Genomic DNA, 24,246 nt, shown 5'->3' on the forward strand with positions numbered 1-24,246 from the left:
TGTTACTTTTGTTTGTATTTTAACAAAAATTAAAATATTTATGCTACTTTTTGTTTCAAAGGACAAAGAAGATGAATCATCAGACAATGATGAAGTATTTCATTCAATTCAGGCAGAAGTACAAATAGAACCATCACAGCAACATGATCCAAACCCTAGAGAAGATGAGGTAAATTTCTCAAAATGAATTTCTATGACATTAGGAGGAGCATATAACAGTGATTCTTAAACTTTTTAAAATATTTTGTTTCAGTTGTAGTTGGATACAATATCTTTATTTTATGTATTTATTTTTGTGTGGTGTTGAGGATCAAACCTAGCACCTCACACATGCTAGGCAAGCGTTCTACTGTTGAGTCATAACCCCAGTCCTGGTTCTTAAACTTTTTAGTCTTAGAAACTGTTATAATCTTAAATATTGAGCACTCCGAAAAGCTTTTGTTTATCATATAGAGTATATTATTCAATATTTAACAGTAGAAATTAAAACAAAATAATTAAATATATACTAATTTATTTCAAAAATAATGAAATGATTACATGTTAATATAATAAATAAATTTTGATGAAAAATATTTATATTTTCTAAAACAAAATTTGAGAGATGTAACCATTTTATTTCTTTGCAGAGTTCTTTAATTTATCTTGTTTAATGGAAAACAGCTGGGTTCTCATATCTGCTTCTGCATTTAATTGTTGTCATATGATGTTTTAGTTCTAGTATATTGAATAAAATCTAGTTTCTCACATATAGATAGTTGGAAAGGGAGACTTTTTGTAGATATCCCAAACTATTGTGCATATTCTTTGATATACCAAAACTAAAGAAATGAAATCTAAAGACATATCAATGAAATTCTGTATAATTAGTAATATTAAAATGCATTGGTCTATCTTGTGCTGGAATTAGATGTTTTGCTTATGCATGAATTTTCACTTTATGCATTTGTCAGTTGGAAAATATTGGCTAACTGCCTGTATTGATCTTCCCAAATGCTTGCATGTTTAATTATACAATATGAAAAAAAAATGTTAATATCATTAGCAATTTCATCATGAATATAATTGAGTATTTGTAAGCTGTCAAGTGCTCAGTGGCAGATATAAGTTGAAAAATTGTAATTTTCTTGTGAAAACTTAAATTTTATCATCACCAACAAATAGCATCATTTTTTTAAATCAACAGGCTTATTTCACTCATTTAAAATAAAATGTCTACAAAATGCCCATAATTTGAAAGATCATAGTTTGTCAGTCATTCCTTAAGTAGAAATATTGCTCATAAAAATGTGGATAACATAAATAGGCATAACTTTCTCCTTGATTGTATCTGTTCTGGGATACCGTTTGTGACAGAGTTTGGATAATTTAATCTGTGATTTATTTCCTCACACTTATGGGAATAATTAGTTCATTCTAGCATCCAGGTTAACTTCTGTTTCCATGACTTCATTAACAGTATCCTAATTAGCACATGATTTGGTGAGGCCAGTGTGGTAAGTTCAGTTCTTATGTGTACAAGGTAGTGTTATCACTGCCAGTGTTCCTAACAGCCAGACATCTAAAAAGTCTTAGTCACTAAGATGGATTGGGTGAATATGTAAAGAACATAAACTCCCACTCTGTTGATGGTGAATCAGGAGCATCATTGTTGTTCCTAATTAGCGTAAGATATTCATTAGCAAAAGAGGCTTCATAGGAGTCTATTATGAAGTCTTTCATGGAAAGTTCACCTTTTAAATATAATTCCCCAATAATAACCTTCCTCTGAAGTGAATAGTTAAAATATTTATTTATAGATACGAATCATTTGCAGAAGTAGATTGTATTATTTAATGAGAAGAGGCAATATGTTTTCTTCACTGTATTAGCAAATGAGTTCCCTTATACTCTTAGGTAACTATTTAAGTATGAGACTGTAAGCAGGGAATCTAATGAGCTGTGTTTATTTGAGAATATATTATAAGCCATTTTTACTAATAATGCTCCTCTTCCCATTTATTAGACCAGACATAGACAGCTCATATTAGGCCTTGTGTTTGCCACTTTGAGCCATATCTGTTTTGAGTGATTTTGGCCTTTGGTTTAAGAGTGTCAATAAACTTCTTAAGCTGGACGTGATAAAGCATGCTGCTTGGAGGTGGGAGGATCACTTGAGTCCAAGAGCTCAAGGCCAGCCTGGACAACACAGCAATACCCTGCCTCAAATATATACATACATACATATATACCTAAAATTCAATACAATAAACCTCTTGAGATCACCTTCATAAAACCAAAAGGATTAGATTGGGTCAATATGACTCCAGCTATCTGTACTGAAGGTATAAAAAGTTTGTCAGGTAGACATTTAAACTTCATACTGCCAAACATCTGGTTATATTTGGAAACACTCATTAGTAAAACATGTGGAAGATTGATAAGATTTTTCATTTTTCATCAATCTGTCTGCTGGAGTGTAAAAACAGCCTTGAAAAAGTCACTTCACAGTGAAAAATAGTATACTAAAGCTACTACAGTTTCTAGAAAATAGAGTGATTTTATCAGCATGAAAATGCTAGATTTTTTTAAAGTGTAAAATGTTGAAATTGCCTTTCTAAAGAATTTAGTGTGATGTTCTCGTTGCATGACAGAATGATCTATATTTTGAGTAGCTACAAACTATTGTGAGTAGAAACCTAGGTATATAAAACTGCATGAAGCAAGGAAACATTTCATGGCCCTCTCTGCCAATATTGGCAGAAAGTAAATTTGCCTCATTGATGTGATGAAAACTGGCTCATTATATGTGCCCTTTCTTGAGTGTTTTGCTGTATTGGATGGATTTATAAATAGTAAAATCCAAATTTATTGAGAAGCAAAAGTATTTGGAATACTGATTATGACAGTACAAATTGTAAAATTAAAAAAGGACTTTTAAAAGTGAGACAATTTTGATTTTTGAGAGATTTTAATGATGTGCATGTATGTGTGACAGCATTTCAAAATCTAGGATTAGCTTAAACATGTAAGAAATTTTAACTTAAATTCTTAAATTTGAGTGAGAAGTATGGACTTGATATAAAAAATTAATGTGATAACATGGAAAAAAACTAAATTAAGAGTTGGGAGGCCTGCATTCTGATTTTAGATATTTCTTTGACTTCATGCAATATTCTTAGAAAAGCCATTTTCCTTCTTTGGGATACAGATTCCCCAACAACAAAATGAGTGATTTTGATAATATGCTCTCAAGAATCTGTTTGTATAGTAAAATTCAAAGGAATCATTTGAAATTAACCTGGGTGGTGGGGCATGCCTATAATCCCAGCAGCTCAGGAGGCCTAGTCAGGAGAATCGTGAGTTCAAAGCCAGCTCAGCAACTTAATGAGGCCCTAAGCAACTTAGTGAGGCTCTGTCTCTAAATAAAATACAAAAAGGGCTTGGGATGTGGCTCAGTGATTGAGTGCCCCTGGGTTCAATCCCCAGTACCAAAAAAAGAAATTACAGCTAAGCAGTTCCAATGTTGTACTATAAATAACTATGAAAATAGAAACTATCTATAAAAATTATATTTTGTAAGTCATATTTTTGTGAACAAATATATATATATATATATATAGAATGGCATTTTTTAAATTAGTAACTCAAATAATTTATGATTGAGAATTTTACCTAAGAATTACATTGTGTCTTCAAGGTCCAAGAGATGCCAGCTTCCGTGCCTTATAACCAGGAACGTCCACAACGTCCACACCGTGTCAAGTTCAATTCAAGGTATGTGTCTGATTTTGTATTCAAGTTATTCATGATTATCACATGGAAAAGTAAACTTTGTTTATTTGACACGAAGTGCTATGTGAAACAAAAACTAAAATATCAATGACAACATCACCAGCACTGTCATGATTGTCCCACATTTAAAACTTAACTACAATGATTCAATAACTACATCTTTCACATTTGGTCATACTCCAGTCCCCATATCATTTAGTTGATAATTAGCTAGCAAAATCCACAATATAAATAAAACAATTATTTGAATCATTTGTCAATTTTCAATTAGTAATTGGCAACCAAATAACTTGAAATTTCAAGTGAGTTTTCTTGCATGTACTACATGATAAACACACACAAGTCTTATCCCCATCTGCAGAAGCTAATGCCACAGAATGGGCAAGCCCGAAAATGACTTTAGAGACAAAATTTTATCTAAGACTCAATATTTTATGAATAAGATATCATATGTGACATTGACACCAGTCCCTATATTTTTATCTTTGTACTATTCGTGATCTTTAGTAATTTTCAAAGATCATTTATATATATATATATATATATATATATATATATATATATATATATTATAATATCTACATATATATGTATATATATATATATATATATATATGTGTTGTGTATGTATATCACAGATACATATACATATACATACATACCTTTCCCATATAGAAAAGCCAAAGTGACTATAACATGTAGCAATGTAGCATGATATTTGAATTTGAATAGCAAGGACTAAAGTTTCCTCCCTTTCTATCCACCCATCTAAATCATGAATAGTGCATTAAATGTAAGCTCTAAGCATTTGAAATCAAGAAATAATAGTAGAATATTTGACATATTAATAACTTAATAGATTTACCATGTTAAACATTGTAAGTTTTTCACTGTGTTTCTCAGGTAATAATGTCTGAATAGTACCTTAAAGAAAGTTTATACAAATGTTAAGAAATAAATATGGCATGTGAAGGAAAGGGGCTATATGGAAACGTGTTTTTTTTCTGTTTCAAAAATCATTTCTCTGTTCTCGATAATGTAACAAGTTTGGAGAAAATTGGAAGTTGAAAAAGATTACTTATACTCGATTTCTCTTCAGTATGATATATATATATATATATATATATATATATATATATATATATATGACTATTTTGTTGGTCCTTATGAAAGGTTGTACATTCCCCTTATGAATGTTGGCACATTGCACATGCTTTTCCATCTTTTCTTTAGTGTTCCTCCACCATCTCTTTTGGAAGAAGCTCAGCAGACCATTGACATCAGACAAAGGAGTTCACAAAATCTTCAAATTTGCCCAGAAGCATCAGGTGATTCAAAACACAAAGTTTCAACAGTCAAAACATAATGTTAATGGTTAACAATTTATATTTCAGAAGTCAAGAAAGAAGAATTTCATTACAGAGTGAATAAAAAATATAAGGGAGGCAAAGTAGGAATAGGCCTTTGGATTTGATCATTCAGTGGTCATTGGTGTCTTTTGAGAAGTAGAAGTATTTTTCTGAAATGTATTTTAGCAGTTGAGTAGTAGTTAGGAATATTTCTGCGGAGGTAGATAATTTAACTTTATTTAGTTACTATATCCGGTGTCAAAATGATGGAAATGGAACTTGAGACATGCATCTCCAAGCTAACATTTATAGGCAACTTTTACAATACTGGCAGGAATAGTTGTGAGAGTGTGTTTTGTCAGCTTGTTATTTCACCTCCCCAAAATATGATATACATAATACCTCACAAATATTTTTAAATGTTACAAATTGATAGTTTCATTCAGAATACATGAAAAATTAATCAATTCATAAAATAAAGTCAAAATTTGTGATATGAATTTCAAACAAGTATTTTAACATGTGCTTTCGAGAGTTTAAATAAATTATAGTTTTGAGGAATGTGATAAACAAAACCAAAAGTTATGCCTTGAGTCATAAAATCTGGCATTACAAAGTTTAAAAAAAAAAAGCCAGGTAAGTTAAGCAAGTGGGAAATGCCTGAACAAGTCCCTAAGTCATCTTTTAAAATGTGCATACATACTCTGGTTTCTCTTCAGATCGTATAAAATGTGCATACAGATTTTATTAAAATGTTAATATAAAAAGAACATCTAAAACCAAATGTTCAAAGATCTGAAATTAAAAACCCCATTTTTCACCTTAAGAGGCATATAGTGACAAAATTATTTTAAATTATTCTTGTGCAGAAATACTATGTTCTTATACGTAATATAAGCCTAATGAGGAGTGATTTTAGGATTTTTTTTTATAAGAATCTTATCTTTCTGGCTCAACTAGGGCTAACTTTACTACTACTAGATAAACAACTAAAAATTTAGGGTCTATTTATGTTGCCTCTTTGAAATAAATGTTGGATTAAGCACCACAATAGTCATGAATATTGGTAGGATGGAGGAGAGAATAGCATCTATGCAGATAATAGTTAAATGTCTTTTCAATTCAAAAATTCTGTTATATTATTCTATTTACTACATAGACCATTTGATATTCCCATGAGATTATAGGTTTCATCACAGAGGAAATGACCTTACTATACAAGTGTGCCTCAAAATCATAAGACACTGACCCAAACTTATTATTTAGTCTACTGCCAGACCAAAAGACTCAAAACAATAGTCTTCTGTAGAAAAATAATAAATGGGAAAATTACAATGCCAGAAAATAAGGATATACATTGTAAGATGAGTTTGTTATAATGTTCTCAAAAGACAGCAGTGTTTATAAATGTGTGCTTTTCGGAGTTGTAGTGGCTACACTTTGGCTGTATATACTAAGGCTATAAATAAAAGAGGGGCAGTAGTGTTTGTGTTTAATTTCTAGTACACAAAAACAATAAATAGTGACCTGAATGTTCCCTTAGGGAAACTTTTTTCTGAATATGCTCATCCAGATATATGTATTTTTGAGCCTTTTAAATATTTTCACTAGATTTTAAAATTAATGTCAAAAGCTAGACTTTTAACCTGTATAAATTTGTGTTTTAAATGGAAATATTTATCCTATGGAGTTTAGCTGTCCAGTGTGAAAGCAACTAGCCACTTGTGGCAATTAAAATGAAAACTGAAAAGAAAAATAAACTTTAAAAGTTCACTTCTCAGGCATACTGATCACATTTCAAGTATTCAATATTCATATGTGACCAGTGGCTACGTATTGAATAGTGAAGTTATAGAACATTTCTATCATTGCAGAAAGATCTACTACACAGATCTACTCATATAGAAAGTTCCCAGCTTTGGAGAAAGGGTGAAGTTTTGTCTCTTTTCAGTAGTTGACTCTTCAACTCTATTGAAATAGTTGAAGATATATCTCTCGGTGAACATTGGAGGGGCTTAAGATTGCACAATCAACTCCTGAGAGTTTTGGCCAGTCTATCATTATCTAATACACTGTTGGTCTCTTTTTCTTCTAGATGAGTATGTGAGGCCAGTGGTAACCCCAACATTCATTTTTTTAAAAATGTATCAATCTAGTTACCATTCTTACATAGAAGAGAGACAGAAACCTTACATGGTTAGGGAGAAATATTTAAGAAAGTGTACATCAAATATTGAAAACAAAAATGTCATGTGAGTCTACAGATGGAATAATATTTGAGCCTACTACTGCTTCTGATGGTAGAGCTTGGGACTCTGAGGCAGAAGGATCACAAAGTCAAAGCCAGCCTCAGCAACTTAGCAAGGCCCTATGCAATTTAGTGAGATACAGTCTCTAAATAAAATACTTTAAAAAAGGGATGGTACAAGAATGAGAAGTTGTGCTCCGTTTGTGTACAATGTGTCAAAATGTATTCTATTGTCATGTTCTAATTAGAACAAATTTTTAAAAAAGAAAAAGGGATGGGGACGTGACTCAGTAGTTAAGCACCCCTGGGTTCAATCCCTAGTACATACATACATACCTACATAAGAAAATAAATCTTAGGATTCTGGGCCCATGAGTATTTATCAGGTGATATTTCCTGAATGGAATTACAGAGGCTACAAGAAAAACATGGAATTGAACTTATATACTAACAAATGAAGGCAATCAGTGTAATCATCACTATTACTAACATGTTTTTGGAATTCCATAGAATCATCTTCTGAGGAGGAGAGTCCTGTGATTGGGAGGAGGTCTCAGTCATCACCACCTTATTCTACTATTGATCAGAAGTTGCTAATTGATGTCCATGTAGGTGTCCATCTTACCACATTTATATCTGTTCTTAATTTCTAATTTGTTTTGATGTACATTTTATCATACTCACTTAAGGAGGGAAAGGTTAAAGAGTTTAATTTTGTATTGTTTTGAAAATGATTTTCTTTACTATGGGAACATTCAGAATACAAAATTTAGAAGTTAAAAATTAAATGAAAAATCCTTAATTGATCAGACACTATTTTATCTTCACTTTTCTTTTGTCAGAACATATTGGACAGAGAAGGGTAGTAAGCAGATAAGCATAGATCTCAAAGTAAGGGGTAAGAATTAGATGTCTAAGTTTTAACAGCACTCTTTGGGTATTGGGACAATATAAAAAAAATAAAATACTTAGTAAAGTATAAAGTATTCTTTGATTGCATAAATTAAAAATCTTTAAACTTATTTTGCAGTAAGCTTACAGATCATTTCATTTTTATAGTTACTCCTACTCTAGCATACACATATCTATACCAAACAGTTGCTATATGTCACCTACTAAACACAAGAGGTGAATTTATATTAATTTACTCTTTAAAAAGTGTTTGAAATAATTTAAGATAACCTAAGGAATGTAAAATGAAAGCTGGGAAATTAACCTACTGATTTCAAGACACATTAATCCCAACATCAGGGAATAAAACAAAAGGAAAATGTGTTCATAAAGCTCCAATTCACCTGTTCTGCTCTCCAGCATCAAATGTAAATATCTACTCCTCAGCAGACAAATAGGAGTAATACAAAAAACAAAGTGAGTAAATCTTGCTCTGTGTGATCTGGAAACTGCACTAATAATCACAGCCTGATGTTTGGGTTTTGGAATCTTCACTAAAATCTTGGCTATATCTAGTGAGCAAACATCTTTGTTCCAATTGAGAATATTTTTTTAAACTGTTGTTAGCATGGAAACTTCACAATCTAAAAGAAAATGAAAGACTACTAGAGACTACATTAACCTTTCTTGTGCACACAGGTTCCAGATGGATTTAAAGTAGGAAAAATATCACCCCCTGTGTACTTGACAAATGAATGGGTGGGCTATAATGCACTCTCTGAAATCTTCCGGAATGATTGGTTAACTCCTGCACCTGTCATTCAGCCACCTGAAGAGGATGGTGATTATGTTGAACTCTATGATGCTGGTGCTGATACTGATGGCAATGATGAGGATTCTAATGATGCTTATGAAGATACCTATGACCATGCCTTTGGCAATGATGACTTGGATAACCAGGTTGATCAGGCAACTGGTGTCTGTGAAGCCCATGATGTTGGTGACAACAGGGATGTATCTGGTGATGACATAAATGATAATTATGATGATGCTCCTAATTGGTCAAGGTTGGTTTTTCTAGATTACTTACACTATCCATGTTTTATAACTTCAGATATATTTGCATCTCTGGTTTATTTTTAAGATGTATTATCAAAAGTATTAGTTAATTTCATTTACATATTAGTACATGGTTTGATCTTCAGCAATATATTTTAAATTGGTTTAATGCAGAATGCTTAATTTTTCATTATTTGCATATTATTTTTTAAACAAGTATTTATTAGTTTATTTATTTATAACTGGAGTTATTTGTTTCCATTAAAATTAATGCCACTGAAGCTATGAATCCCACTATTGTGTGTGATAAAATGTACCAATAAAAATATTGAAAAAAATCTTTCTACCCTGTAAAACTACAATGGGCATGAAAAGTGGGGAAAATGAATGCTTCTAATATTTTTTCAAACACAGCTATTCATTACTCAAACAGCTGAGATAGTGTCATCTATATAACAAAACTAACATGATGATTCTTATGGTTAATTAATGGGGAAATTACCAAGAGATCATTTGATTTTTTCCAACTAAAATTCTATCAAAATTTCCATTGTAACATAACGTTACTTTTAGAATCTCTCCATGCACATATATTTAATGTTGTCTCTTCTGCAAAAAAAAAAAAAGAGCATTGCAATATTTTCTGAAGGATGGCGTTTTTACAAAATAATTAAATGACTATCTTAGTTCTGTAAAATACTAGGTTTATATTTCTGGAACTTCCTGATGGGAACAGTTGACCAATGAGATTTTTTTTAACTAAGCAGACTTTACATGTGTTAGAAAACCAGATAATATTTTAAATTAGTATATTATTTAAACTTGATATATTGCAAGAAAATTTTTTACAAATATATTGTATTAAGCCAAAGATATGGGATTGATCATTCACATCTCTCTGAAGTTTCTAATGCATGAAACAGTTTATTATTTAAGAAACAAATACATGTTTATTCTTCTAACCTAATACATATACCTAACAAAGAATAAAAATTTTTTCCCTCTTTTGTTCACGTATAGCTAAGTCATTGACAGTGCTGTGGTGTTAGTTCAATATTTAAGATTAACAGGACACAGGCATTTTTCTTGTCTATATCACACCAATAGTATCACATAGACCTAAAACATGCCTGGACATGGTAGATATAATGTATAAGATAAATTTTAATTTTATTTCATTTGTTCACTCTCAAAATGTGTTTTTATTTGGTGGCCTTATTTCACTCATTTTCCCTTGTTATCAGGGCAAGCTATGGCAGAGATGGAAGGTTCATGCAAGAAGGTAGTGATGCAAGTGATGGAAATCAAGGAGCCACCAGAGGCTATGGCTTCTATAGAGCTAATAGAAGCCATGGAAGAAGTGCAGCCAATGGGGACAATGCAGCCATTGGAGACCAGGAAGGACATGGAAGAGGTAGCAGGAGTAATGGAAGTAAGGGAGTCAGTTGGGCCAATAATGATTATGGAGCACCTGGACACAGTGGAGGAGAAAATTATTCAGAGATAGAGGATCTAGGATTGGAGAGACCTGTATTCCAGGACTTTGAACATCAACAGGAGGTAATGCACCATTTTAAAAAGAGAAACTCCTTTCATTTTGAGGATATTTTTTGAATGTGATATGTGACATTTCCAGATATTCCAAATAGATTTTAACCTTCAACCCAGAGCCTTAAATATTTTTAAATTACAGGTGTGTGGGTGTCTTTGCTACTAATTTGGAGGCTTCTATTTACTTCTGGGGACAAATGTCTTTTATTTGTTTGCTTTGTTTACTCAAACCACATATTCAAAGTAGTGTCTGTTAACACATACAATTTTTTTTTCTGGAAAATTATATTTATTGTAAAATACATACCACAGAATTTACATTTTTAACTATTTTAAATTTACAATTTGGTGAAAGTAAGAACATTCACAATATTGTTCAAACTTCACCAGTATCCAATTTTATTACATTTTTATTTTTCTTAGCAGTTAAATCCCAGTCCATCCCCTCAGTCTGTGGTAACCTGTATTCTACATTCTCTCTAGGTATCTTATATAAATTGAAACACAATATTTGTTCATTCGTCTTTGGCTTATTTTACTTAGCATAATATTTTCAGGGTTATTTTATAGTATATATCAGAATTTCATTACTTTACACAGATAAAAAATATTCCATCATATGTATTTACCACATTGTGTTTGGTTTCCACTTTCTGGCTACGTTGAATAAGCTTCTTTGAATGTTGGTATACAAGTATCTCTTTGAGTATCTACTTTTCATTCTTTTGATGTCCATACTTGTGAGTGAAATTACTTTGTCATATGTAAGTGCATGTTTAATTTTTTAAGGAATTAGTAACACATAAAATTTTAATTGAAGTAAAGTCCTCTGTTTAGTCATTTTTATAGTTCAACAATGTTTATTGATTTTATAAATAGATTTAAAATACTTGTGTAGCTTCACTAATGCTATATCAATAGGAATTTTCCCAGAGATTTCCTAGATTACATGGTATTTGAATTAATTCTTGGTAAATTCACAGCATCTAGATATCTGAAAATTAAAGTGGAACTCCAGAACAAGAAAATATTGTGCCAATCTACTTTACTAGCATATTATCCTATCACTCAAAATAGCTTTGAAGATGCTGTGCTGTTTTTCATGAATTATTGTTCCCTGTGCAAACTTTCCCCTCTGTCTAGAAGGCTGCCCTCTCACCTATTCTTAATTTGTTGAGTTAGCCATCTTTTATGATTCAACTCAAATGTCATTTCTGATTCCCCAAAGCAGTATTAGATAATACCTCCTCTGTGCTTGCAAGCATTTTACATATAGTTCCATTTTGGTACTTATAATTTTGTAACTTAGTTATTTGTTTAGTGATGTCTATCACACAAGATTATGAACTATTAGAAGCAAGAAACTGTGTATACTCCGTCTTTGGTTACTTTTCTAATAATTCATCCAAACTCAAAGTCAACCTAGGGCCTGGTCATGATACACATGTAATAATTATGGAAGAAATCAATAAAGGAAATTAAAAAAGGGGGAAACACAGGAAGAAAATACCGTGAGTACTTTCTGATGGGATAGTAGTTATCAGTGGAAAATTACCCATGTCCATCTGTCCATATGTCTTTCCGTGTTGCTGGTGGGACTGCAAATTGGTGAGGCCAATTTGGAAAGCAGTATGGAGATTCCTGGGAAAGCTGGGAATGGAACCACCATTTGACCCAGCTATTGCCCTTCTCGGACTATTCCCTGAAGACCTTAAAAGAGCGTACTATAGGGATACTGCTACATCGATGTTCATAGCAGCACAATTCACAATAGCAAGACTGTGGAACCAACCTAGATGCCCTTCAATAGATGAATGGATAAAAAATTGTGGCATTTATACACAATGGAGTATTGCTCAGCACTAAAAAATGACAAAATCATGAGATTTGCAGGGAAATGGATGGCATTAGAGCAGATTATGCTAAGTGAAGCTAGCCAATCCCTACAAAACAAACGCCAAATGTCTTCTTTGATATAAGGAGAGCAACTAAGAACAGAGCAGGGAGGAAGAGCATGAGAAGAAGATTAACATTAGACAGGGACGAGCTGTGGGAGGGAAAGGGAGAGAGAAGGGAAATTGCATGGAAATGGAAGGAGACCCTCATTGTTATACAAAATTACATATAAGAGGATGTGAGGGGAAAGGGAAAAAAACAAGGGAGAGAAATGAATTACAGTAGATGGGGTAGAGAGAGAAGATGGGAGGGGAGGGGAGGGGAGGGGGGATAGTAGAGGATAGGAAAGGTAGCAGAATAGAACAGTTACTAGTATGGCAATATGTAAAAACGTGGATGTGTAACCAATATGATTCTGCAATCTGTATATGGGGTAAAAATAGGAGTTCATAACCCACTTGAATCAAATGTATGAAATATGATATGTCAAGAGCTTTGTAATGTTTTGAACAACCAATAATAAAAAATAAATTAAAAAAAAAGAATTTGTGGAAGGGATGAAAAGAAAGATTAAAACAGGATGTCTTAACATTAGTTTTATAACACACCTGGGTGTCTCTAGTTATCTTTAGTAATATTTTTGAAATTTACAGAATAAATGGGTCTTCCTTTCATTTTAATTTAAAAGGGATATACTGCTAGAACATGTTTTTGTGGCTAGAAAGTTCATAAAAACCAGTCGCTGACAGGGTAGCACAACTCTCTGTGCCAAGAATCACTATGCACAAAGAGGAGGTCATCAATAAACAGGTTTACTAAAAACAGTTGATATGCTTTCCCATAGCATATAGAATGCCACCTAAATTGTCACAATTTGTGGTTTTTATCTTTGAGTAATTTTACTGAAAGCAGGCTAGATTTTCATCAAAATATGTTTATTCCTTTGAGTTTGTGTAAGTTGATTTTCCATCATTCACTTTATCATTTGAAAATTCTCTGTGTAGGTTTTTCACACTACCCATTCTCTCAAGGTACCTTAAAGCAATGGAAAAAATACCCCCATATCGTGCTTTATATTTTTTCAAGCAACTATTTGGCGTAACATAGCTGAACGTACACTTGAAAATCAAACAAACTTTTGCTTCAAGGTCTAGTTCCCCTACTTTCTAGGTTTAAAACATATAAAATATTATTTAACCTTATAAACATTAGTTTTCTTATAAATAAATTGAATATACTTATATTTACTTGTTGGATAGTTGTAAGGATTCATGAAGATAAGTAAATAAGATTCCTAGCACAGTACCTGGCATATTTTCACAATTATGAGGTCCCAAGTTGCAAAGGGGGTGGAAATTAAAGCTCTTTGAATTTCTCTAAAAATCACTTATCTCAAATAATAGGTTACTTCTCTCTTTTTTGATGATATTGTTGAAATTTTTAGTAAGTATGCATTTTACAAGAACGAAGATACTAAAAATTTTACATTCATTTTTTCTAGTAACCCCTAGAATATTTTTCAGTTTAAACCCTCTTAATGAATTAAAACTATTTTGGTCTCATTTTAGGAGCCAGATGGTGAAAGTGAGGCCTCAAATTCCATTGCCTCAGTTAGTGTTCCCTCAGCATTTGATGATGAGAATGACAATAGGGACATATCTGACTCATCAATACAATTGGATTTTCCTGACAGCCACTCATCTCCTTCCAAAGATTCTGGGGGAGCTGCTGCTGATGATTTTGCCAGTGCCATCTGTGAGTGTGTCTACTATGATCTATCAATTCTGATACCTGTTCACACATTAGTTTTTAACTACTTGTTCAAAATCTGCATGGAATTAAGTAATTCTCATATTCATTTGACCCAAATTCATATTGATATACTATTTTTAAAAATCTACATTATGACATTTGTTGGTACATGGATGAAACTGGAGAACTTTATGTTAAGTGAAATAAACCAGGTTCAACAATCAGGGATCAAATGTTTACACTCATATATGGAAACTACACCAAAATAAGAGGGGAAAAAAGAAGGGATCTCATGAAATCAGAGGGAAGATCAGTGGAGTACAGGAAGGGGATAGATAGGGAGGGAAGAGGGATGGGAAAAGGGAGGAACTGCAGAATGGAATTGACCCCATTATGCTATGTACATACATGATTATACCACAGTGAATGCCATGTTTATGCATGTCTGTAAAGCACTGATTTAAATAAATAGAAGAAAGACCAGTAGAATAGAAGAAGGTAAACAGCAGGAGGGAGGAGGGAAGGTAAAGAGGAAGTACTGAGGACTGAAACAGAATAAATTATATTCCATGTCTAAATAAACCCCTATATTATTAAACAAGGCACTATGAAAAACATTTTTAAAATAAAATAAAAATGTGTTCCTCACTGAATCTTTATGATGCCTGAATGTCAGATTCAGTTGAGAAATTGAGTCCTTCATTGGATTTATTTTGCATTAAAAATCACAATAACTTAAATCTATATTCAAGAATATATTTTAACCATCATTATTTGTGTTGTCCAATGGCTTATGAATTACTAAAGTGACTCCTCCAGTAAAAATAAAATACAAAAAAATGAAAATATATTTTCTAGGCTGGGTCTTATTTGTGGAAACACTCAAGCACATATGATGTATAGATTAGTAATTTCTTTTAATACCTGTCCCTTAATTCTTAACAGTATATGCTGGATTCGTGGAAGTACCTGAAAAATCACCTAAGCAACCCTCTGAAGTCAATGTTAACCCACTCTATGTCTCTCCTGCATGTAAAAAACCACTAATTCACATGTATGAAAAGGAATTCACTTCTGAGATCTTCTGTGGTTCTTTATGGGGTAAGTTTGATTTCTGAAATTTGGTTGTTTTTAAAAGAATCTTTTTAAATCTACATAGCAAACCCATGAAAATCATAGATGTAAAACATTTGTTTATTATTACCAACCCATTATCAATCAAATAAAATGTATTTTCTTAGAAGTGATTTTGATGATTTAATTGATTCCTCCTGCTTTTTATTCTATTTTCTTTTTAACCTTAATTAATTCAGATAAAATATAAAATTTGACTAGATTATAATTATTTGAAATTTTAAGATTAGTATTCCTAATACAGAGTAGTTTTCAGCATATAATGCTGTTAATTAGCTTTTTCTAGCTGCAACCAAAATACTGACAGATTAGAGGGGGTAAAGATTTATTTTGGCTCATGTTTTCAGAGGTTTCAATTCGTGACTGGCTGGATCCAAGGCAGAAAGATCACGACAGAAGGATGTGGTGGACAAAATTTCTCAATTTATGGCAGAAGTCTCATTTGTGGAAACACTCAAGCACATATGATGTATAGATTAGTAATTTCTTTTAATATCTGTCCCTAAATTCTTAAAAGGGGCAATGGACAAGATATAGTCCTCAGCAACCTACTTCCTCCAACCATGCCTCACCTGCTTACAGTTTCTACCACCTCCCAGTAGTGTATTCAAATTATTAAACCATCAGATGAATTAACCCACTGATGAGATGAGAGCCCTCAACATTCAGTCCCTTCTGAAAAGCCCCAACTCTGTATATTGTTGCCCTAGAGACCAAGCTTTCCACACATGAGCTTTTGAGGGACATTCCAGATACATACCATAACAGATAGCTAAATAGGTCTTACAAAAAAGATTTTGCAGGATCTCATTTTAAACACTCTTGAAGATTTGTAGGCCTTAAACTTTCCCAATCCTTTGTTTCCGAAGAGTTATAGTCATATGGGTGGTATTGAGACTGTATTTTACCTCAAGCCAGTTGAATAACAAATAAAGCAGAATTGATGAATGCAAGGAGGATAGAAATCCATAGTAAATGCCAACTTCTGACTTCTGTTTGATAGATTTTACTTAATGTATGATTGAATAGGAGATAGGGCTTTGAATTAAAACTAGAACATGGTGGCAAGCATATTATATGAATTGACTTAGAAAAATGTTATCCTCAAAGTATTGCTAATTGAGTGTATCAAATATAAGAAGGCATTTAACATTTCAGTCTGGAAACTACTCAAAAATGTGATTAATGTCTACTAATTCATTTTATAAGAAATGATTTACATTTTGAATAATACAAATTATAGTGAAATTTTACAATACTTCCTCCTCCTTCCTTGAGTCTCTTCTGGGAGGAAGATGCAGTTTCAAAATTTGCCATTGGCTTGAGATTTGGTGAAGGACAGAGTAGGAAAATGAAAGCAGAAACACTTGTCTTTTCTTCTTATACCCTTAGAGCACAAACATTATCTAAATGGAAGACACTGAAGTTTTCTCCTGTTAATTACTTGGTCAATTTTCTCCTAAGTCTTGGTATATGGAGAAAAACTGCCACAGTACTTTTAAGTGTATTTTAACTTCAGTTCTTCTATTTCAGTCCTCTCCTTGTTCTTTAAACAGTGCTTATATATGAACAAATAGACCCAGTCAAGAAATAAAAGACAGAATATACGAATTTAGGTATATGAAGATAAGAACTAATTTTACAGGCATTTAGTAATGTAAAAGTTTTAACATCTGCATAAATATAGAATTATTCAATTTAAAAATTATCTACATATAATGATTTTAAAAACATTCAAACCAGGCTGGGGTTGTGACTCAGTGGTAGAGCACTCACCTAGCATGTGTGAGGCACTGGGTTTGATCCTCAGCCCCACATAAAAATAAAATAAAGATATTGTGTCCACCTATAACTAAAAAATAAATATTAAAAAACATAAGAACCTGTAGTTACAGTAATGGATGAGAAATGAACTGAGTTGAGCTCTTTATGTATGCTACACTAAGAATGTTTAATAGTAATTTTCAAAAAGAATTTATTTTAATAAAATGTGGGATGCTACTACAGGGTGCTAAGATGTAGGTACAATTCTATTTTCAAGGTGGCATACCAGACATGATCCCATAGAATATTGCTTGAGATCATTATCTTCTATCTTTTTATGTATTTCAATGCATTTGTTATGTGTATGTTAGTAAAGAGTAAGTAGTTACACAGTATTTGATTAGCATTAGCCTAAAAATGTTAAAAGTCACTTTTATATAGATCATCACAATGGAGTAGCAAAAATGTAATATAAATGCAAATATAAAATGAGTTTTAATATAGTATATTTCTTTTTTTTATCCTTGAACAGGAGTCAATTTGCTTCTTGGAACCCGATCTAATCTGTATCTGATGGACAGAAGTGGAAAGGCAGACATTACTAAACTTATAAAGCGACGACCATTTCGCCAGATTCAAGTTGTAGAGCCACTCAATTTGCTGATTACCATCTCTGGTTTGTTTAAGAACTAAAATTAGCTGAATAATTAAGCAGATTAATTAGACTGCAAACTGGGTTAAAGACTTTCTCAGGTGAAAGTGTCCATAAGAGAACACTTTAAACATAACCTTTAATTGGGATACCAGATTTTCCTACTTGTATTGTCTTATCTATTTACAACTGAAACTAACTTCCTTTGATTGCAGCACACCTAATTTAGGTTATTGATATGAAAACTCACACTATTTGCTTCCTTGCAGGTTCTTTACAAAGTAGCCTTGTACAACTTCACAGCTGTCATTCACATCTACTCATGCACACCTGATCACATGAAAATCCAACATATATCTTTTCTCTGATGTGTTAGAAGCAACAAGGAACAAAGTGAACAGATAATAGAGTATTAAATAAGTTTGTCCCTAGCACAAACTTATCAAAAGGCCTAAGATAGGGTTGGTTACAACAATGGATTTCCTTTTAAAGAACTCTACAGTTTCCCTACACAATAGTTGGATTTCTTAGTTTTGGTAAACCTTGAATCTTTGACTATGAGATAGCAAGTAAATGGGTGTTATAGTGATTAATATTTCTAAACAGGCTGGGCATGGTGGTGCACGCCTATAATCCCAGTGGCTCTGGAGGCTGAGACAGGGGGATTGAGAGTTCAAATCCAGTCTCAGCAAAAGCGAGGCGCTAAGCAACTCAGTGAAACCCTGTCTCTAAATAAAATACAAAATAGCACTAGGGATGTGGCTCAGTGGCTCAGTGGCCAAGTGCCCCTGAGTTCAATTTCCAGTATCAAAAAATAAAATAAAACAAAATAAAATAAAAACTAGGAATGTGCCTCAGTGGCTCAGTAGCCAAGTGCCCCTGAGTTCAATTTCCAGTACAAAAAATAAAATAAAATAAAATAAAAAAGATTACTAAAAAGGACCTGGTATCAAAACAGCAATAGCATTAATTTTGACTATAGGCATAAGATGACAGACAAAAAAAGGAAAAGTTGAAGAAATAGGTTTCATACAGAATAAGCTCATGCTAATCATAGTTATTTATCTGAATTATGTATTTTATAATATAAATATGTGTGTAAAATGTATATTAGTATGCAAATTGCCATGCACATACTGATAATGTGTATTTCTAAATAAGGTCAATTTGATTTAATTTGAATTAGGGTAGAAAACCCTTTATAGGTATGCTCAGAACTCATGTTTTTTTAAGTCACTTTTGTCAACATTCATTTATAATTATTTGATTACAGAAGCAATATTTAGATTTTTTACATCTGGGTACCTAAGAGAGTAAACATCTAGAGAACAGATTTCTTTATTTTTTTTAAAGAGAGAGAGAGAATTTTTAAATATTTATTTATTTTTTAGTTTTCGGTGGACACAACATCTTTATTTTTTATGTGGTGCTGAGGATCGAACCCAGCATCCTGCGCATGCCAGGCGAGTGCGCTACTGCTTGAGCCACATCTCCAGCCCCAGATTTCTTTCTTTTTTAGTGTTCTAGTATTCTCTAACCCAAATGTACCCTCCTTAATGGTTGAGCTTCTCTTTAATGTGTATTATTTTTAATTACAATAGTACCAAGATTATAAGTATTGAGAGATACTCAATAGTTTGATTTACCATTTAAGAATAGAACCCTAATACTGCTATAAAAACTTTATTTAAAACATATTAATCATATAAGAATTCTATTGTTGGGATTAGAAATATTATAAACCAGGACAGGGAACGTAGCTCAATACTAGAGCGCTTGCCTAGCAAATGTGAGGTACTGGTTTGATCCTCAGCACCACATAAAAATAAATTAAAAAACAAAGGTGTTGTTTCCACCCACAACTAAAACTAGATAAATAAATAATCAAATAAATAAATAAAATGAATATCATATAAACCTTAAAAATCACTAGAAATAAAATCATTTTTAGGGAAAGAAATGTGTAATTTTAATGGCCCATGTATTTTAATTAATTGTAAAAATTTGCTGGGATTTATAATTAGGAAACTAATATTAAAGGTATTATCTCACTTAAGTAGAACGTAAAAAGTTGATCTCATAAAAGTGAAATGTATAATAGTGGTTAACAGAGACTGGGTTAAATAGGGGGAAAGGGAAAAAATTGGTCAAGGGGTCTGATGGTTATAATTAGATGATGGGTAAAGTTAAATAGGAGAAATAAATTCTGTTGTACTGTGGTAGAGCAGAATGAATATAATTATCAATAATGCATTTTATATGTCAAAACAGTTTGAAGAATTAAATGTACTCACCATTAAAAATGATGTTTAAGTTGATAGCTATGCTAATTACTACAAGTTGATCACTACATGATGTATACATAAATCAAAATATCACATTGTACTTCATAAATATGTACAAATATTTTGTATAAATCAAAAAAATTAAAAATATATTAAATCAATAGAAATAAAAATAATAAAACATATAAACTGGGTTAAAAACAATAAAACTATTCAACTCTGTTATAAGCATGCTAGAATGATAGAATTCAAAGAAATTTATCTTAATGGAACTAAATGCCTAAACAGTCAATATTCAGACATCCCTCTCATATACACACGTTATCAGGGACAACTTCTAGCTCTCTGAACCCTAGAGGGATAATGACTTTGTAAAACTCCAAGTTTCTAATGAATGAATGATTTTTTGCCTGCTTAGTGGCAGCCATAACCTGTCTCAGAGAAATGTTTTAGATGTCACTTTAGACTGGCTTAGAGGTAGTTAGTAGACACTTCAACTACCTGTTGGAATTGATACACTAAGACTTTGCTATCACATTTCCAAATCCTGAAGGGGACACTGATACTGTGTGGTGTGTTAAAAGTTCTTTTTACCTTCATGAAAACATTTGTTTTAAAAGGCAAAATACCTTTAATTTTTATTCTTCTAAGATATAAAAAAAGTATAGATTTAATTGAACTACTGTATCTTATCCATCAGGCCGTAAGAACAGACTTCGGGTGTATCATTTGACTTGGCTGAGAAACAAGATTTTGAATAATGATCCAGAAAGTAAAAAAAGACAAGAAGAAATGCTGAAGACAGAAGAAGCTTGCAAAGCTATTGATAAGTTGACTGGTTGTGAACACTTCAGTGTCCGTATGTCCCATTTCATATTTACTATAGCTATTGAAATGTTGCTTCCTTTCATTTGGTGAAGTACATAATCATGGAAGGCAAAACAGAATGGAAAGAATTTGTGAATTTCATTGAGACATCCTCCAGGTCTTTTCTGCTACAATCTTGGCTATTATGACCAACTAAAATAGCAATTGAAGTTAAATTTGATTTACTTCCTCATCTTTATTTCCTTCCCATTCAACCTGAATATTCCAGTTAAACTGATTTTTTTCCTGCCTATCTATAGCTTCAACTATATAAATATTCTTGATGTATCTTCTACAATGTGCAGAGATTCATGTGGGTTATTTCCTTGAATCGGCAATAAAATAGAATTCCTCTTAATACTGACTAGGAAATTTTATGATGAGTCATAAAAACAATCTTCTAAGACTTGCTGACTCTTGCTCCCACTGTCAGAACTCATGAGTATAATCAGTGTTTTCAATTTGGTTAGATAATGTTTTCATATCCTCAATCTCTTCACAAGCATCCACTATGAAATGGAGTAGCAACTCTAAGATCTCAGAACTCTGCTTTCAGCTATAAACAACTGCTAAGTAATATCATCTCATTCTGGTTCATTTCTGAAGAAAATCCCCTCTACTATCAGCCTTCTTTATCTTCTTTTCCCCAGCACTGATTGCCCCATCAGGTGAACTGGTACATGGGTGGGTGATAGCTCAAATCGCATTATATGTATTGCAACAAAATATTTCTGTTCAGACTGACCATTGTTGCTCTGAGTATAAAGTGGCTTTCCCAGGATATGTTTTCAAATATGTCCACATATGTACATACATCAATTAAAAGGGAAACTGAGGACCTAGATAACTAAAGGATTAAATACATGCCCTATTTTCTTCTAGTTGTTGATATCACTACTTTCCTCCAGTCATATGATATAAATTTGCTATCCCCAGAGGTGAAAGTTATCCATAGATAGGAGTTTATATTGCAGAACTACTTCCAATTATTTGTAATTTTTTTTTAAATCTCAGTAAGACATGATTATAAAGGTAGCCATCTAGTAAATCAGTGTTCTTCAGGTCTGGACTAGTTAAGTCCAATTTTCCTGGCTGACCCCGTTCCATTTCACCCTAGAACTCAGAACAATAATAGTAAACCATGTGACTCATTGACAGGTAGACTGGTAGCAGCTTCATATAGGAGTATAGCAATGGATCAATCATAGTTAGTGGTATTTTCATAGCCTTCCAAGATTCATAAAATAATGGAGGGGCACCAATTATTTCTCCATATAAAATTGATAGGAAGGTTTCACTTAACCAAGAATACTTGTTGGTGGATTTTAAAAAATATTTTTATTTGCACATGGACCCAATACCTTTATTTTAGTTACTTATTTATATGTGGTACTGAGGATCGAACCCAGTGCCTCACATGTGCTAGGCAAGTGCTCTACCATTGAGCCACAACCCTAGCTCATTGTTGTTGGTTTATTAATCATATTTCTTTGACCTGTTTAGAAATGATAAAAAAGAAAATGAAAGAGTAAGCCAGCTGGGTGTGGTGGTGCATGCCTGTAATTCCAGTGACTCAGGAGGCTGAGACAGAAGGATCACGAGTTCAAAGCCAGCCTCAGCAATTTTGTGAGGTCCTAAGCATCTCAGTGTGACCCTGTCTCTGAATAATATACAAAATAGGGCTAGGGATGTAGCTCAGTGGTCAAGTGCCCTGGAGTTCAATCCCTAGTACCAAAAGAATAAAAAAGAGTAAGCTAGACTCATAGAAAAAGTGGAGAGAAGAGAGAGAGAAAACTAATCAATATTCCAGCTGTTTTAGTCAGCTTTACTGTCACTGTGACCAAAAGACCTGACAAAAACAACAGAGAAGAGGAAGGTTTGTTTGGGCTCATAGTTTCAGAGGTTTGTCCATAGTGAGCCTACTCTATTGCTCTGGGCCTAAGGTGAACCAGAACACCATGGAAGAAGGGCATGGCAGAGGAATGCATCTCAAGACAATATAGGCAGGAAGAAGAGAGAGTTCTGCTCATCTGGGACAAAATATACACTACAAAGGCATTCCCCCAGTGACCTACCTCCTCCAGCCTAACCTACCTGCCAGATTTTACCACTCAGTGAATCCATTCAAGAGGATTAATCCACAACTCTTATAATCTAACCAATTCACTCTTTTCTTGCATTGTCTCACACATGAGGTTTTGGGGAATATCACATATCCCAAACATAATATAACCAAGGAAGAGGGGTTTAACATAAAGTATGAATCTATCAATAAAACATATTCCATGAGAATCAGAAGGGTTGAGAGCAAGCATATACATCCATATGATGTTTATGGTCCTGTTGCATAATTTATATATTATGAAATGTATCAATTTAAAGTGCTTATTAATTATTCACTTCATTCCTCTTTACACATGTATAGTACTGCTTTGTACAGATATATCATCTTTTGTCCTTTTGTTATCCATTCATCAGTTGATCTAGTTTCATTCTTCTATATAGGGATATCAAGTTTCCATAGCACAATTTGTTAAAAAGGCTAACTTTTCTTCAATGTGTGTTTTTGGCACTTTTGTCAAGGATCAGATGAATGTACTTATGTGGATTTATCTCTGTGTCTTCTATTCTATTTCATTGGTCTTCATGTTTGGTTTTATGCCAATACCATTCTGCTTTTGTTACTATAGCTCTGTAGTATAATTTGAGATCAGGTAGTGTGAAACTTACAGCATCACTCTTATTGCTCAGGATAGTTTTGACTATTCTGGATCTTTTATTCTTCCATATGAATTTTAGGACTTTTTTCTAGTTCTGTTAGAAATGTTATGGCATTTATAATGGAATTGCATTGAATCTACAGATTGTTTTTGGTAGCATGGCCATTTTGACAATACTAGTTATGCCTACTCAAGAACATATGTAGTCTCTATCTTCCAAGGTCATCTTCAATTTCTTTTTCTGGTATTCCATAGTTTTCATTATAGAGGGCTTTCACCTACTTGATTTGATTGAGTCTCAAGT

General features: G+C 32.6%; 1 protein-coding gene across 1 annotated transcript in view; it reads left to right on the forward strand.

Moving 5' to 3' along the window:
- Nrk (Nik related kinase) overlaps positions 1-24,246 on the forward strand; it is a 132,887-nt gene that overhangs the window by 94,857 nt on the left and 13,784 nt on the right. Inside the window, exons 14-23 of the mRNA XM_027933308.2 lie at positions 62-169; positions 3,680-3,756; positions 5,008-5,102; positions 7,882-7,979; positions 8,962-9,329; positions 10,566-10,881; positions 14,337-14,523; positions 15,466-15,621; positions 17,951-18,094; positions 21,056-21,214. Of these exons, the coding sequence (XP_027789109.2) occupies positions 62-169; positions 3,680-3,756; positions 5,008-5,102; positions 7,882-7,979; positions 8,962-9,329; positions 10,566-10,881; positions 14,337-14,523; positions 15,466-15,621; positions 17,951-18,094; positions 21,056-21,214 (1,708 nt within the window). The remainder of the gene's footprint in view (positions 1-61; positions 170-3,679; positions 3,757-5,007; positions 5,103-7,881; positions 7,980-8,961; positions 9,330-10,565; positions 10,882-14,336; positions 14,524-15,465; positions 15,622-17,950; positions 18,095-21,055; positions 21,215-24,246) is intronic.

This window comes from Marmota flaviventris, chromosome X (assembly GCF_047511675.1).
Source record: "Marmota flaviventris isolate mMarFla1 chromosome X, mMarFla1.hap1, whole genome shotgun sequence".
Lineage (NCBI taxonomy): Eukaryota > Metazoa > Chordata > Mammalia > Rodentia > Sciuridae > Marmota > Marmota flaviventris.